At 45.1% G+C, this 17,941-nt stretch overlaps 1 protein-coding gene across 1 annotated transcript in view; it reads right to left on the bottom strand.

Annotated features, from left to right (window-relative positions):
• LOC115205717 (protocadherin Fat 2) overlaps positions 1–17,941 on the bottom strand; it is an 81,434-nt gene that overhangs the window by 16,870 nt on the left and 46,623 nt on the right. Inside the window, exons 17-23 of the mRNA XM_029771983.1 lie at positions 16,979–17,368; positions 10,120–10,331; positions 9,544–9,681; positions 9,204–9,347; positions 2,540–2,737; positions 1,326–2,154; positions 489–646 (exon numbers count right to left, since the gene is read on the bottom strand). Of these exons, the coding sequence (XP_029627843.1) occupies positions 489–646; positions 1,326–2,154; positions 2,540–2,737; positions 9,204–9,347; positions 9,544–9,681; positions 10,120–10,331; positions 16,979–17,368 (2,069 nt within the window). The remainder of the gene's footprint in view (positions 1–488; positions 647–1,325; positions 2,155–2,539; positions 2,738–9,203; positions 9,348–9,543; positions 9,682–10,119; positions 10,332–16,978; positions 17,369–17,941) is intronic.

The following is a 17,941-nucleotide window of genomic DNA, read 5'->3' as shown; positions in this document are numbered from 1 at the left end:
TTGTTAATGCAGTAAACAGATCTGGGACCATGCTATGAAATAACTGATGGAAACAGGGACATGAAGATAGACACAGTCCTCACCACAACATGGTTGGATCAGTTAAAATTCCCATTGATCAACTGACACAGACAAAGCCAGCAGAGGGAATAATATGATAAGAGACCAGTATGAATTAAGCCTGGAATCCACTCTGAAATGTTATGTTCAGGATAAACTCAGCCCTCTGATAGCAATCAGGCATTTTTAGATTAGGGCATATGTAAACTACTACAGACTGCCAAGGAAAAGGAATATGTTGCTTTTATGATCTCTGATAACAATGCAGTGTATTATCATTGTATGTATGATACTGTGACGCAATGATGTAAAACGGGCAAAAATCAAATGGAACTGATTGGATGAGATACGAGAGACTACAAAAATCAAATAACAATGTGTGTTTTCTCATCTCTGATAATACTGAATGCATGTGAGCTTTACAATACCTTCAAGCTCCCCCAATTGATTGCATTGGTATTCATGACAATGCCTTGTTGCTGGAAGGTCTTGATGCGCAGAGAGAGACGGAAGTTCTGATTTTCCTCCTCCTCAGTCAGATACAGGTATTTCAGATAGCCCTTCCCGTCAAAACTCACAGCAGACTCTGAAGTTGAAAAACAGTGTAAATGTTAAATATGATTTGTAGAACACGTCTAATTAACATGTAGGCCTAATATTCAAAACACTTATTTTGGATGACGATCCGGCTGTCAAATTAGGAATAGTCACACAAATTTGTTCTCATAATCAAATCTGCTTGATTGAAACAGACAAAATCCCCCAAATTCCCATCATGTATTATATTTCAGCCTCAGATCTTCCATGTCGCTTACCTAGAGACATTTGGTTTGTTGAGGCTTTGGGTTTAGCTAAAATAGTCTAACTAAAGAGGCAATAACCTCAATGGAATACCTCCACTAAATATGTCTGCCAGGCAGACAACAGTAACTAAGAAGATCCACTACAACGAGATAATCACTAGTACTACGCTGGAGGCCCCTAGCTGCCACCTGCACCCAGCTAATCCCCATAGGAATGTGAAGTGAGTTAGATCATGAAGGGGGTGACTTCAGGCTCCTACTGTGATCATAGAGAGGTAGGAGACTATATGACTGATAGGGTTCAAACCCAGGGTCTACTGTGTGCTGAAAGTACATGTTAGCCCACTAAACCAAAGCCTAGGCATTGACTTGTAGAGCTAATGCAACTGTTCACGTCTCAGGCACATCTCACACAAGTTACACCTACCATTGCAGGGCCAGACATGCTCCCAGTACACCTACCGTTGCAGGGGCAGACACTCTCCCAGGTGTGTTGTGGGGTGATGAAGCCGGTCCTGGCTGTGGCGTAGTGGCTCAGCCTCTCCCCTCTCATCTGGACTGAGTTCCTGCATCCTCTAGGAGGGCATTCTGTCCCTAGACACCCATTGTGATGCACCCTGAGAACACTCAGTCCCAACGAGTCTTCTATGTCAGCGATGATCCCTGCCAGCCGGGTGGTTGGTAACGGTTCTACAGTTACACCATGCGGCCTCCATAGCAGCAGAACCTCCAGGACCAGGGAGTTGGGTTGCTGCTGTAGGCTCACCAGGTGGAGGTCTTGCCTGGCTATACCCAGGGCCGTGCTGAGGCCCCTCTGGAGGCCTCTCCAGTGGTCACCCAGGAACTCCTCCGGGGAAAGCCCAGCCAACTGCAGAGTGAGCCCAGCGTCTAGGGCCTGCTGGGTGGGTTTCCACACATGAACCTTCACCCCAGCCCACACGCTGAACTTCCCATCGGAGACGCTGACATTGAGGGAGTAGAGACCAGGTTTCAAGTCTTCGTCGGCCCAGATCTTCCCATCCACCAGGTCCACAGAGAACCTGGAGAGGCCCTGGGTCAGCCCTGGGTCTCCCCCATCAGGGGACTCCGAGACCAGCTTGTAGTTTAGGATGTCGTGCAGGTCCTGGTCGGAGGCATGGAGCTTGCCTACGACTCGGTTGGAGAAGGTGTCTCCTGTGGTGGTGATGAAGACTTCCAGGGGCATCACAGAAGGAGGATACTTGCTCTGCTCAGTGACGTTGATCTTCACCACGCAGATGGAGGAGAGAGGAGGGTGTCCGCTGTCTGTCACCTGAGGTAAGGACATGAATAAAAACATACATTATCAAATGTTTGTATCTGCTAGTACTGTGTAGGTATAAAATTCGACTCCATTTTAACATCCCAAATAACCAGTGGGCATGTATAGACGTCAGATAAACAGATTACAACCAGGTAAATATGTTTTGCTTGCAACGTTTCGGCATCACTGCGTCTTCCTCACCCGTAAGAAGGAACAGTGATGACAAAACGTTGGTGTTTATTTTTTTTTTACCCAATAAATTACTGGGATGTTATCCATATGGAGTGTGCAACTATAGTTCAAAGTTTATTCACCGTTAGTCAGCACCTCTACACTAAATAACGGTCTCTGGGTGGTGCACCAGCTTGTGCTTTTTTACAGGAAAAATCCTTACCTGTATTTTCAGTAGGTGCTGTGGCTTGATCTTCTTCTTCAGAGGGGCAGAGATGGACAACAAACCTCCCTGGTCTACGTGGAAGCGGTGGTCCTCGTTCCCAGACACGATGTGGAATGTGAAGGGAGGTCCATTCTGAGGGGTGTCTCTGTCTGTGACCACCAGTTGGAGGATGCTGCTACCGATGGCCTCGCCCTCCTGACAAGGAACATACGGTACCATCGTCAGTTAAGTAGTCATGGAAACTAGGTCAAGCCTTCCATAGCACCTTGTTCCACAAGGGTCTAAAACAAGACAGCCTAATGATTTTACTACAAAAACGTACTGATCGCGATCTTATCTCGAAGAGGGGAAAAATGTCAAAAGTTTCCAGTGATTGCCCGGAAGTTTCCACCTGTCCCAAATGCTACAGTACTTGGCTGAGGTGCTGGAAAGCAGACAAGCTCGTACCACAGTGTGTACTGTGCAATGTGTTCATGAAGACAGTTCATAAAGAGCTAAGACATATGTTTAATTTGTTATTGTTAAGTGCTATGGACTTATTGTTACAAAGACACTGTGTTATTCTGTTTGTCGGGACGGCGGCCCGTTCAGAGGAGCGACACAGATGTGGGCTCCTACTATTTAAATTGAGTTGATTAGATTAGAATCTGAATGTGTTGTTCCTGCCTATTGTTTTTACTGGCAAAGTGCCACTTTGAATTTGGTTAAAAGGACAGTGAATTTGCTCATATTTTCAGAACTTGTTAGCAAGCGCCTGTGTGTATCAGACGACGTGTAACCACAATGTCTTATTTAGTGGATAGTAATTTACTCTGAGTAGTCTGTAATGTATCCTGTATTTCATGTACACTAATTGTTTGAGTGTTAATTCCTTCATAACTAATAAATCCTATTAGTTGAATTGAGTAAATGTATTCCTTGTTTTACAGAGTAATTCTTTGATTGCCCATTGTGCTCATAATTTAGTAGGTATATTGGTAGTTGTTATTTAAACTGTACACACAGCATATGCTTGGGTTCCAACTTGAAATCTCTGATCTGCTGGTCTCAATAAATGTAATGCTAGTACATTGGGTTGCCAGGGTTAGCTATTTGTATCTCAAATCAAATCAAATTGTATTTGTCACATGTGCCGAATACAACAGGTGTAGACGTTACCATGAAATGATTAGTTACGAGCGCTTTAACCAACAACACAGAGTTAAAAAAGTAAGAAAAACAAGTCTCTTAATAATTGCATAACCGTACAAGATAGACACATGCTCAATATAGCCACACTGCTAAGTGGTGATGGAAGGAAGGCCTTGAATAGAGCCTATAGAACCACAGGGCCTGTTGCGTTTAGTCACATAATAACGGAGTCAGATTGATGAAAATAGTTGATTATATACAACATAATTTCTACATAATGGTGAATTTTCACCAAATACAGGTTCAAATACTATTTGAAATCTTAAATAGGTTGAACTTTGCTCTAGTCTGCCTGGAGTGCCAGATGGGTGGGGTTTCCAGTTTAATCCATTAAACCAGGTAAACTCAATCAAGCCCAGATGAAGTATTTTACATGATTTTGAACCCTGGTCTGAAAGAGGATGGACACACAGAGTGGAGGTAAATGGTGTGTAAAGTCAGCCTCCGTAGACACAGAGTGGAGGTAAATGGTGTGTAAAGTCAGCCTCCGTAGACACACAGAGTGGAGGTAAATGGTGTGTAAAGTCAGCCTCCGTAGACACACAGAGTGGAGGTAAATGGTGTGTAAAGTCAGCCTCCGTAGACACACAGAGTGGAGGTAAATGGTGTGTAAAGTCAGCCTCCGTAGACACACAGAGTGGAGGTAAATGGTGTGTAGTCAGCCTCCGTAGACACACAGAGTGGAGGTAAATGGTGTGTAAAGTCAGCCTCCGTAGACACACAGAGTGGAGGAAAATGGTGTGTTAAGTCAGCCTCCGTAAACACACAGAGTGGAGGTAAATGGTGTGTAAAGTCAGCCTCCGTAGACACATTTACATTTACATTTAAGTCATTTAGCAGACGCTCTTATCCAGAGCGACTTACAAATTGGTGCATTCACCTTATGATATCCAGTGGAACAACCACTTTACAATAGTGCATCTAAATCTTTTAGGGGGGGGGTTAGAAGGATTACTTTATCCTATCCTAGGTATTCCTTAAAGAGGTGGGGTTTCAGGTGTCTCCGGAAGGTGGTGATTGACTCCGCTGTCCTGGCGTCGTGAGGGAGCTTGTTCCACCATTGGGTTGCCAGAGCAGCGAACAGTTTTGACGGGGCTGAGCGGGAACTGTGCTTCCTCAGAGGTAGGGGGGCGAGCAGGCCAGAGGTGGATGAACGCAGTGCCCTTGTTTGGGCGTAGGGCCTGATCAGAACCTGAAGGTACGGAGGTGCCGTTCCCCTCACAGCTCCGTAGGCAAGCACCATGGTCTTGTAGCGGATGTGAGCTTCAACTGGAAGCCAGTGGAGAGAGCGGAGGAGCGGGGTGATGTGAGAGAACTTGGGAAGGTTGAACACCAGACGGGCTGCGGCGTTCTGGATGAGTTGTAGGGGTTTAATGGCACAGGCAGGGAGCCCAGCCATCAGCGAGTTGCAGTAATCCAGACGGGAGATGACAAGTGCCTGGATTAGGACCTGCGCCGCTTCCTGTGTGAGGCAGGGTCGTACTCTGCGAATGTTGTAGAGCATGAACCTACAGGATCGGGTCACCGCCTTGATGTTAGTGGAGAACGACAGGGTGTTGTCCAGGGTCACGCCAAGGTTCGTAGCACTCTGGGAGGAGGACACAATAGAGTTGTCAACCGTGATAGCGAGATCATGGAACGGGCAGTCCTTCCCCGGGAGGAAGAGCAGCTCCGTCTTGCCGAGGTTTAGCTTGAGGTGGTGATCCGTCATCCACACTGATATGTCTGCCAGACATGCAGAGATGCGATTCGCCACCTGGTTATCAGAAGGGGGAAAGGAGAAGATTAATTGTGTGTCGTCTGCATAGCAATGATAGGAGAGACCATGTGAGGATATGACAGAGCCAAGTGACTTGGTGAAAAGCGAGAATAGGAGAGGGCCTAGAACAGAGCCCTGGGGGACACCAGTGGTGAGAGCACGTGGTGCGGAGACAGATTCTTGCCACGCCACCTGGTAGGAGCGACCTGTCAGGTAGGACGCAATCCAAGCGTGGGCCGCGCCGGAGATGCCCAACTCGGAGAGGGTGGAGAGGAGGATCTGATGGTTCACAGTATCAAAGGCAGCAGATAGGTCTAGAAGGATGAGAGCAGAGGAGAGAGAGTTAGCTTTAGCAGTGCGGAGAGCCTTCGTGACACAGAGAAGAGCAGTCTCAGTTGAATGACCAGTCTTGAAACCTGACTGATTTGGATCAAGAAGGTCATTCTGAGAGAGATAGCAGGAGAGCTGGCCAAGGACGGCACGTTCAAGAGTTTTGGAGAGAAAAGAAAGAAGGGATACTGGTCTGTAGTTGTTGACATCGGAGGGATCGAGTGTAGGTTTTTTCAGAAGGGGTGCAACTCTCGCTCTCTTGACGACGGAAGGGACGTAGCCAGCGGTCAAGGATGAGTTGATGAGCGAGGTGAGGTAAGGGAGAAGGACTCCGGAAATGGTCTGGAGAAGAGAGGAGGGGATAGGGTCAAGCGGGCAGGTTGTTGGGCGGCCGGCCGTCACAAGACGCGAGATTTCATCTGGAGAGAGAGGGGAGAAAGAGGTCAAAGCACAGGGTATGGCAGTGTGAGCAGGACCAGCGGTGTCGTTTGACTTAGCTAACGAGGATCGGATGTCGTCAACCTTCTTTTCAAAATGGTTGACGAAGTCATCCGCAGAGAGGGAGGAGGGGGGGGGAGGAGGATTCAGGAGGGAGGAGAAGGTGCCAAAGAGCTTCCTAGGGTTAGAGGCAGATGCTTGGAATTTAGAGTGGTAGAAAGTGGCTTTAGCAGCAGAGACAGAAGAGGAAAATGTAGAGAGGAGGGAGTGAAAGGATGCCAGGTCCGCAGGGAGGCGAGTTTTCCTCCATTTCCGCTCGGCTGCCCGGAGCCCTGTTCTGTGAGCTCGCAATGAGTCGTCGAGCCACGGAGCAGGAGGGGAGGACCGAGCCGGCCTGGAGGATAGGGGACATAGAGAGTCAAAGGATGCAGAAAGGGAGGAGAGGAGGGTTGAGGAGGCAGAATCAGGAGATAGGTTGGAGAAGGTTTGAGCAGAGGGAAGAGATGATAGGATGAAAGAGGAGAGAGTAGCGGGAGAGAGAGAGCGAAGGTTGGGACGGCGCAATACCATCCGAGTACACACAGACTTGGAGGGGAGTTGCAATGAGATTAGTGGAAGAACAGCATCTAGTAAAGATGAGGTCAAGCGTATTGCCTGCCTTGTGAGTAGGGGGGGAAGGTGAGAGGGTGAGGTCAAAAGAGGAGAGGAGTGGAAAGAAGGAGGCAGAGAGGAATGAGTCAAAGGTAGACGTGGGGAGGTTAAAGTCACCCAGAACTGTGAGAGGTGAGCCATCCTCAGGAAAGGAACTTATCAAGGCGTCAAGCTCATTGATGAACTCTCCAAGGGAACCTGGAGGGCGATAAATGATAAGGATGTTAAGCTTGAAAGGGCTGGTAACTGTGACAGCATGGAATTCAAAGGAGGCGATAGACAGATGGGTCAGGGGAGAAAGAGAGAATGTCCACTTGGGAGAGATGAGGATCCCAGTGCCACCACCCCGCTGACCAGAAGCTCTCGGGGTGTGCGAGAACACGTGGGCAGACGAGGAGAGAGCAGTAGGAGTAGCAGTGTTATCTGTGGTAAATCATGTTCCCGTCAGCGCCAAGAAGTCGAGGGACTGGAGGGTAGCATAGGCTGAGATGAACTCTGCCATGTTGGCCGCAGACCGGCAGTTCCAGAGGCTGCCGGAGACCTGGAACCCACATGGGTCGTGCGCGCTGGGACCACCAGGTTAGAGTGGCAGCGGCCACGCGGTGTGAAGTGTTTGTATGGCCTGTGCAGAGTGGAGAGAACAGGGATAGACAGACAGAGTGGAGGTAAATGGTGTGTAAAGTCAGCCTCCGTAGACACACAGAGTGGAGGTAAATGGTGTGTAAAGTCAGCCTCCGTAGACACACAGAGTGGAGGTAAATGGTGTGTAAAGTCAGCCTCCGTAAACACACAGAGTGGAGGTAAATGGTGTGTAAAATCAGCCTCCGTAGACACACAGAGTGGAGGTAAATGGTGTGTAAAATCAGCCTCCGTAGACACACAGAGTGTAGGTAAATGGTGTGTAAAGTCAGCCTCCGTTGACACACAGAGTGGAGGTAAATGGTGTGTAAAGTCAGCCTCCGTAGACACACAGAGTGGAGGTAAATGGTGTGTAAAGTCAGCTTCCGTAGACACACAGAGTGGAGGTAAATGGTGTGTAAAGTCAGCCTCCGTAGACACACAGAGTGGAGGTAAATGGTGTGTAAAGTCAGCTTCCGTAGACACACAGAGTGGAGGTAAATGGTGTGTAAAGTCAGCTTCCGTAGACACACAGAGTGGAGGAAAATGGTGTGTAAAGTCAGCCTCCGTAGACACACAGAGTGGAGGTAAATGGTGTGTAAAGTCAGCTTCCGTAGACACACAGAGTGGAGGAAAATGGTGTGTAAAGTCAGCCAGAGAGGAAAAGCATGGAGTTGATTTCATTCTGTAGCTGAATTAAACACGTGAGAGTCTACAATGTAAAGTCACACACCCTCAGTTTGAGGTGCCTGGAAAACAGACACAGCAACGGGTGTGGACAGAGAGGAGAATGGAATCCCACCGAGAGGCAACAACGACATACAAGCAATTTACCCTGCTACGTTACTAATATCCTAAGAAAGTGTATGTAACGTGGTGGAAGTCATTGAGTAGCTGTAGGACAGCAGGTCTAATTTACAAATGAATGATCAATGCTGTCTCTGCACTTTCCACACCGGATGCTAACTGATAGCCTAGCCCATTGTGTATTCCTGGTCAGTGAAACTCTCTGTCATTTCAACGGTTGTGAAAGCCTATGTGACTAATGTAGCCCTCTCACGTTTTCTCTTTCAATTAACAAGACCATCTAATCCTCAAAAGTCTTGTGAATGTACTATTGTATTTGCCTGTGTTGAGTACAGAAGTTCATTTATATTGACCTGTGGAGACTCAACCTCAATAAGTGTGTTGTGTCCCGTTATAACCTCCCTCTATAGTGTATCTGTTAACTACCTCATTATCTAGTAAAAAAATGTCAATCATTATTTGTAGTATTGAGTTCATTGGGTTCTTGAGGTCTCAGAGCTTGACGACGTTTCAGAATGACAACGTAGAAATTGACTGTTGATTAAGACTGTGGATATAGGATTAACGGTTAATGATGACTACTGATGGAGTACATTCAAGGGCCTCCCTTTGTCCAACCCTTAATGGTGCCCCTAGCACAACCAAATTAATCAAATAAATAAAGCAGATCAATTCATTCCTTCAGTAATTATTCAATAGATGGCACACGCTTGATTGGTTCTTCAGCTCTCAACCATTCCACTCCTGCCTGCCTGGTGGGTGGAAGCAGCCGAGGGTGGCCAGCTGTTAGGATGCTGATCGTGTAGAGGGAGAGAGAGGGAAACTGTGTGTGTGTGTGTGTAAGGGGAAGTGGCCTGTGTTGGGTACCTGAAGGACCAGGTTGTGTTTAATCTGGGAGAAGACAGGTGGGTTGTCGTTGACATCGGACACGGTCAAGGTCACTTGGACCGCGGTAGACAGAGGAGGGTCTCCCTCATCAGCTGCTTGGACCGTCAGAGCGTAGTGAGTGATCTGGGACAGGGAGAGAGACCAGTTAGATACAGGATATCAGGTTCTCCTACTTCCTTGACTTCTCTCTCTTAGCTCCTAGGAGAGCAAAGGGCTTCAACAGTGCATCTCCAGGGAACCCTGTTCTGAGTAGTTTTTTTTCAACTTTATTCCAGGTGATTCCTTCCCCATATAAAAGCCCAAACTAAACCCCCCTCACCTCCTCTCTGTCCAGCGTGGCCCTGACTATGATCTCTCCACTGCGAGGGTCGATGCTGAACTGCCCCTGAGGGTCTCCACTGGAGATGGAATAGTGGATGAGGTTGTTCAATGGCCCATCCAGGTCGTTGGCTGTCACCTTGGAGTGGGGAAAATGAGGGGAAAGAGGAAGGACAGAGGAGAGATAAGGGGGAGAGAAGAGGGGGTTGAGAGGAGAGAGGGTTGGGAGGAGAGGGGTTTGAGAGGAGAGAGTTTGAGAGGAGAGGTGGTTGGGAGGAGAGGGGGTTGGGAGAAGAGGGGGTTGGGAGGAGAGGAGGATGAGAGGAGAGGAAACAGTAAGCCTCATTGAACTGAGATGCTTGGCTCTTATTGACACCAAATTAAATGACAGTCTGACTATTATCTCAACCAAACTGCCATGTTCTATAAGTACTTAGATGTGTTGCTGTCCAAATGCCAAATTCAAATTCAGAACAACTTTATTAGTCCCCTCAGAGAAATTACTTGAGCACATTGAATTGTGTATTACAATCACTGGTTTCTAAAGTGACAGTTGACAATTGAGAGTGAAAACTACCTGCATCACCACATCACCAGGCGACAGGTCCTCTGAGACGTCAGCTCTGTAGTCTCGCTGTCCGAACATGGGCGTGTTGTCATTGACATCTGTGATGTTGATAATCACCATGGTGATGTCGCTCAGAGTTGACTTGCCTCTCGTTCCCACCAATGACAGGTAGTATTCACGACACAGCTCAAAGTCTAAAGAGCCATTCACAGCCAGAACACCTGAAAAACACACACCACAAACTGTATTAAATTAACTGAGCTGTGTTAACCTGGTCTTGTACACACTAGCACAGCACTGGGTTGACAGCTGTGTTAACTTGGTCTTGTACACACTAGCACAGTCCTGGGTTGACAGCTGTGTTAACTTGGTCTTGTACACACTAGCACAGCACTGGGTTGACAGCTGTGTTAACTTGGTCTTGTACACACTAGCACAGCACTGGGTTGACAGCTGTGTTAACTTGGTCTTGTACACACTAGCACAGTCCTGGGTTGACAGCTGTGGTAACTTGGTCTTGTACACACTAGCACAGTCCTGGGTTGACAGCTGTGTTAACTTGGTCTTGTACACACTAGCACAGTCCTGGGTTGACAGCTGTGTTTAACTTGGTCTTGTACACACTAGCACAGTCCTGGGTTGACAGCTGTGTTAACTTGGTCTTGTACACACTAGCACAGTCCTGGGTTGACAGCTGTGTTAACTTGGTCTTGTACACACTAGCACCGTCCTGGGTTGACAGCTGTGTTAACTTGGTCTTGTACACACTAGCACAGTCCTGGGTTGACAGCTGTGTTAACTTGGTCTTGTACACACTAGCACAGTCCTGGGTTGACAGCTGTGTTAACTTGGTCTTGTACACACTAGCACAGTCCTGGATTGACAGCTGTGTTAACTTGGTCTTGTACACACTAGCACCGTCCTGGGTTGACAGCTGTGTTAACTTGGTCTTGTACACACTAGCACAGCACTGGGTTGACAGCTGTGTTAACTTGGTCTTGTACACACTAGCACAGTCCTGGGTTGACAGCTGTGTTAACTTGGTCTTGTACACACTAGCACAGTCCTGGGTTGACAGCTGTGTTAACTTGGTCTTGTACACACTAGCACAGTCCTGGGTTGACAGCTGTGTTAACTTGGTCTTGTACACACTAGCACAGTCCTGGGTTGACATGTGGGTTTTGAGTATATGTTCTAAGCCTTCAAAGAAATAGGACAAATTACAGCGATTTCCAAAGATTACCACAGTAACAATATATTAAATGCACCTTGTGGTGCTCTTTTATTACAAACTAAAACGCTGACATGTTTTCACCTAGTGGGTTTTTTGACAGCGCTATCTGATCGTCTTTGTTCTGTTGACAAAAAAACATAGATCTGGTCATTGGGTCTTGAAGTCACACATGTGTTGGGTTCTACCTGTTAATAGTGCCAGGATGTAGAGAAATGGGCCTTCTAAAATATACGTCTGTTCCAGCCCAAGGTAACTACAGCACCAGGATGTAGAGAAATGGGCCTTCTAAAATATACGTCTGTTCCAGCCCAAGGTAACTACAGCACCAGGATGTAGAGAAATGGGCCTTCTAAAATATACGTCTGTTCCAGCCCAAGGTAACTACAGCACCAGGATGTAGAGAAATGGGCCTTCTAAAATATACCTCTGTTCCAGCCCAAGGTAACTACAGCACCAGGATGTAGAGAAATGGGCCTTCTAAAATATACCTCTGTTCCAGCCCAAGGTAACTACAGCACCAGGATGTAGAGAAATGGGCCTTCTAAAATATACGTCTGTTCCAGCCCAAGGTAACTACAGCACCAGGATGTAGAGAAATGGGCCTTCTAAAATATACCTCTGTTCCAGCCCAAGGTAACTACAGCACCAGGATGTAGAGAAATGGGCCTTCTAAAATATACCTCTGTTCCAGCTCAAGGTAACTACAGCACCAGGATGTAGAGAAATGGGCCTTCTAAAATATACATCTGTTCCAGCCCAAGGTAACTACAGCACCAGGATGTAGAGAAATGGGCCTTCTAAAATATACATCTGTTCCAGCCCAAGGTAACTACAGCACCAGGATGTAGAGAAATGGGCCTTCTAAAATATACCTCTGTTCCAGCCCAAGGTAACTACAGCACCAGGATGTAGAGAAATGGGCCTTCTAAAATATACCTCTGTTCCAGCCCAAGGTAACTACAGCACCAGGATGTAGAGAAATGGGCCTTCTAAAATATACGTCTGTTCCAGCCCAAGGTAACTACAGCACCAGGATGTAGAGAAATGGGCCTTCTAAAATATACCTCTGTTCCAGCCCAAGGTAACTACAGCACCAGGATGTAGAGAAATGGGCCTTCTAAAATATACGTCTGTTCCAGCCCAAGGTAACTACAGCACCAGGATGTAGAGAAATGGGCCTTCTAAAATATACGTCTGTTCCAGCCCAAGGTAACTACAGCACCAGGATGTAGAGAAATGGGCCTTCTAAAATATACCTCTGTTCCAGCCCAAGGTAACTACAGCACCAGGATGTAGAGAAATGGGCCTTCTAAAATATACCTCTGTTCCAGCCCAAGGTAACTACAGCACCAGGATGTAGAGAAATGGACATGTCTTGAGCAGATTGGAGTTGTCCTTTCTATCTTGTTCTAAGGACAGCTCCACCTCAAGGTCAGAACTAATTGTTATTGGTTAAGTTTAGGAAAAGGATGTCCATAGCAGGAAGGTGTTTGCCATAATAGTGGGTATGGATCGTGATTTTTGAAATATTTGATATTTGGCTTGTCTCACTTTATCTGAAAATCCCTTACTGTAGTTATGGTTACAAAAGCCACAAAGTGCTGCGGTACAGTATATTGGATGTACGTACCACGGTCCATCTATTAGTGTTCTGTACCATGGTGGAAACCTGTCACTGCTCTCGTATTCAGCCGATAGGCTGATGTGAAAATTACTGATATGAAACAGACTTGAAAACAAACATCAGGGAATGTTCTGCCATGTGGGTGTTAATTGTTCTCTTTCTCCCTCTCTCTCTCTCACTTCCGTCTCTCTCTCTCTCTCTCTCACTTCCGTCTCTCTCTCTCTCTCACTTCCGTCTCTCTCTCTCTCTCTCACTTCCGTCTCTCTCTCTCTCTCTCTCTCTCACTTCCGTCTCTCTCTCTCTCTCTCTCTCTCTCTCTCTCTCTCTCTCTCTCTCTCTCTCTCTCTCTCTCTCTCTCTCTCTCTCTCTCTCTCTCTCTCTCTCTCTCCCTCTCTCCCTCTCTCTCTCCCGTCTCTCTCTCTCTCACTTCCGTCTCTCTCTCTCTCCCAGAGTTCCTGGGTTCTTGGGCCGTCTGCCGTCTGCCAGTCTGGTTTACACACTTCATAAACACAAGACAAGATAACAACAGACATAACTGTTGTTATATTCTCTCTCTCTCTCTCTCTGTCTCTATCTCTGTCTCTATCTCTCCGCATGTAAATTTGGCAGAGAGAGAGAGTTCCTGGGTTCTTGGGCCGTCTGCCAGTCTGGTTTACACACTTCATAAACACAAGACAAGATGACAATATAACAACAGACATAACTGCCACCTGCATTCCTCTTACAACCAAACCAGGTTTCAACATGTGCAATTATATCACACAGGTACACTTCTCTATTTGCTGAGCTAGTTAAAGACTTCTAGAGCTGACCCTTGTTCAACAAAGTAGCTAGGATATTGTCCTTCATCTGTGATCAGTCAATAAGGCTGGTAAAGCCCTGTATTTGTTCAGACAGACAGACAGACAGACAGACAGACAGACAGACAGACAGACAGACAGACAGACAGACAGACAGACAGACAGACAGACAGACAGACAGACAGACAGACAGACAGACAGACAGACAGACAGACAGAGACACAGAGACACAGAGACACAGAGACACAGAGACACAGAGACACAGAGACACAGAGAGACAGAGAGACAGTGCACTGTTGCCTACATCTGAATTGTAAGAAAGCAAGAGCAAGGGGGTTGGGGTAGGTACCGGACCCCTCACTGCTATGTGTCTTCTTCTTTATTTTTTTGTATCATTTTTAAAACAATACAAAACATCCACAGACAAACGGCAACATACAGACGCTCACCAAAATCCACAACAGACCCACCTGCTCACACATCTGTCTCTCTCTCTCTCTCTATTTTTCTCTCTCTCATACTCCCTCCTACACACATCTCCAGCGCCCGCATCACTCTCCGTCACATGGCCTCAACCTGCACCATTTTGTTTCTCTCCGTCGCCCACGCACTTTCAACATTTAGATAATAAAGCGTTTGACTTTTCGTAAAGCATTTTCCATTTCCATTGTGTTAACATGGAGGATTGGTTATTTTCCACTTTTTAAGGGTATGTTTTTTCAAAATGATTGACGAATCGTCCAACCCATCGGGTATCTCTCTGCACCCTCATATGCAATGTTTTGAAATATGCACACAGACTGATTAAATGTACATTGACATTGTAATTGTAATGCTTATGACAGGCAGCTATTTGTCAACGCCAACTCAAATGACTCCCTTAGTTCTTATTCAGGCTCTTTTGAGTGGGATTTTACATGTACATCTGCCAGGTGTTTGTCTAGAAGGGATACAGATTTTGTCAAAATTGACTTTTCGTAGCATGTTTAGGAGAATTAACGTAGCAGGTTAGGAAGATTAGGTTAAGGTTAGGAAAAGGGTTAGGTTTAGCTAACATAATTTATTTATTTTTTAACTTTTGACGTCAATTTGACCAAAGCTGTATCCCATCTAGACATGACCATCTGCCATGGTTTGGATCAATTTGAATTGAAGTCAGTAAATTCAGGAAGCGATTTGAATTTAAAATCCCAAAACAGCTTCTCCTTTTCAGTTTATTGAGAAGTAATTGAAAATAGATGCCCTTTTTCATTAATTGAATTGGAATTTCAGTTTACTTCCTGAATTGTCTGACTTCAACCTTATACTCTGCTCATGTTGGAACTGAGATAGCAAAAAAGCAGCTATTTTTCAAACTGAAGAAAACAACCTAATGTACTGTGTCATACTGCAGGGCTCTGCTCTGAAGTAAGACAACAAAGAGAATCACAAATTCAAACTCATTCAAACCTCTAAACTTTCTCTTTCATGTGACTAGCTAAAACCAAAGTAAAAAAAGAAAAGAAGATTAAGCTTCCAAGTCTGTCTCCATTGATAAAACATATAATACATAACACTAAGCTTCCAAGTCTGTCTCCATTGATAAAACATATAATACATAACACTAAGCTTCCAAGTCTGTCTCCATTGATAAAACATATAATACATAACACTAAGCTTCCAAGTCTGTCTCCATTGATTAAACATATAATACATAACACTAAGCTTCCAAGTCTGTCTTTATTGATAAAACATATAATACATAACACTAAGCTTCCAAGTCTGTCTCCATTGATAAAACATATAATACATAACACTAAGCTTCCAAGTCTGTCTCCATTGATTAAACATATAATACATAACACTAAGCTTCCAAGTCTGTCTTTATTGATAAAACATATAATACATAACACTAAGCTTCCAAGTCTGTCTCCATTGATAAAACATATAATACATAACACTAAGCTTCCAAGTCTGTCTTTATTGATAAAACATATAATACATAACACTAAGCTTCCAAGTCTGTCTCCATTGATAAAACATATAATACATAACACTAAGCTTCCAAGTCTGTCTCCATTGATAAAACATATAATACATAACACTAAGCTTCCAAGTCTGTCTTTATTGATAAAACATATAATACATAACACTAAGCTTCCAAGTCTGTCTTTATTGATAAAACATATAATACATAACACTAAGCTTCCAAGTCTGTCTCCATTGATTAAACATATAATACATAACACTAAGCTTCCAAGTCTGTCTCCATTGATAAAACATATAATACATAACACTAAGCTTCCAAGTCTGTCTCCATTGATTAAACATATAATACATAACACTAAGCTTCCAAGTCTGTCTCCATTGATTAAACATATAATACATAACTAAAAAAGCTACTTCTTTAGTTTGACACATGTAGCAATGATAACAAAATGATTGCTCTTGGGATGGAACTATACACAAGTTGATTAAGTTGCTGACAAGCCCGGAGATTGGTTTGGCTCAGTCCAACCAACCTCTATGAGACTCCTGCCTTGCTACAGGTAGATCAAACCAGGGAGGATTTGTAATGAAGGGACACCAAGAGAAGTCAGGGAGAAAATAGTAGGTAAAGTATATAGGTGCATGTCAGTGCTGGACCAAGCAATATAACACGGTACTGACTACGTTATACTCCTCCAGAGTGGCTGATTGCTGTACAGTGTATATCAGCAGGACCTTTTCAAAATCTATAAAAAGTGCACCGGCAGTGACTATGTACTTTCAATCACTTCTCTGCCTCGCTGTGCAATACTGCTCCGATATTTGACTTCTGAGTGTCAATAGAAAGCAGACTTATCTCTGCCAAAACATTCAAGAAATGGTACTTTATTGCAGTCAGCAGCACAACCAGGTGAATAGGTATTTGCTATACCCTTTAGTGTTTCATCAACCTCATAAGTGGGCTTCTCTGCCTGCTCCCAGTTCTTTCTTGCTGATGTTGGTGTACGTTTTAGGGTTCAAAACAACGGTGTGGTGGGATGATTGCTCTTGGGATGGATCTATACACAACCCGGCTACTGAATGGTTTGACAGCTAATACAGAGATTGGTTGGCGCTTTATAAATATATTCATTTGCACAAATAAACTCAAATAAACTTTATGAAACCTTACGGAATGTCATGGAATCTAACAGAACCTTACTGACCCATGGAACTCAAGCAAGTAATGGAACAGAACCTTACCAGTTGCCGGGTGCAGGTAGAACCTTCCCCCCTCGTTGCCGGAGACGATGGAGTAGACGATGGGTTCCGTCTCGGTCCCGTCTCTAGTGAGGGCAGAGACGCTGATGACCTCTGATCCTACCAGAGTGGATTCTGGGATCTGGGCGGAGTACTCCTGGCTCAGGAACACCGGCTGGTAGTCGCTCAGGTCGACAACGTGCACCGTAACCGTGGCAACGGAGTACAGTTGTCGGGGAAGCCCCCGGTCTGTGGCTTTGACCTTGAGTTCAAAGGTCGACCGTGTGTTTTCAGCCAGCGACCTCTCCAGGCGCAGGATACCGGAGAACTCTTCCAATGAGAAGTGGCCGCTGTTGTCCTCAAGTAGAGAATACTTCACCTCAGAGTTTATACCTGCAGAAGGAGAGGAGAGAATAGGAGTCAGTCTGGTTGTCCTGAGCAGAGACTATTTCATATAGACACAGGACACTATCTAGCTACTATTATCTCTATGGCACTTCACCTCAGAGATCATATCTGCCGGAGGAGAATAGGAATTAACAGTCTGGTTGGTTTGGCACGACGAATTTGGGTTTCTTCCAAAGTATGCTAGGAGTTAATGGCCTAATCAAAGCTGTATCAAAACAATATGCATGGTGCAATTATGAAGAACAATAAAATAATAAACATCCATAATAAACGTCCATAATAAACAGCCATAATAAACATCCATAATAAACATCTATAATAACACAGCCATAATAAAAATCCATAATAAACATCCATAATAAACAGCCATAATAAACATCCATAATAAACATCTATAATAACACAGCCAAACATCACAATAAACAGCCATAATAAACAGCCATAATAAACAGCCATAATAAACAGCCAAACAGCCATAATAAACAGCCATAATAAACATCCATAATAAACATCCATAATAAACGTCCATAATAAACAGCCATAATAAACAGCCATAAT

Source organism: Salmo trutta, chromosome 13 (genome assembly GCF_901001165.1).
Source record: "Salmo trutta chromosome 13, fSalTru1.1, whole genome shotgun sequence".
NCBI lineage: Eukaryota > Metazoa > Chordata > Actinopteri > Salmoniformes > Salmonidae > Salmo > Salmo trutta.
Note: the sequence above shows the minus strand (reverse complement) of the source record. Positions and strands in the feature narration are given on the sequence as shown.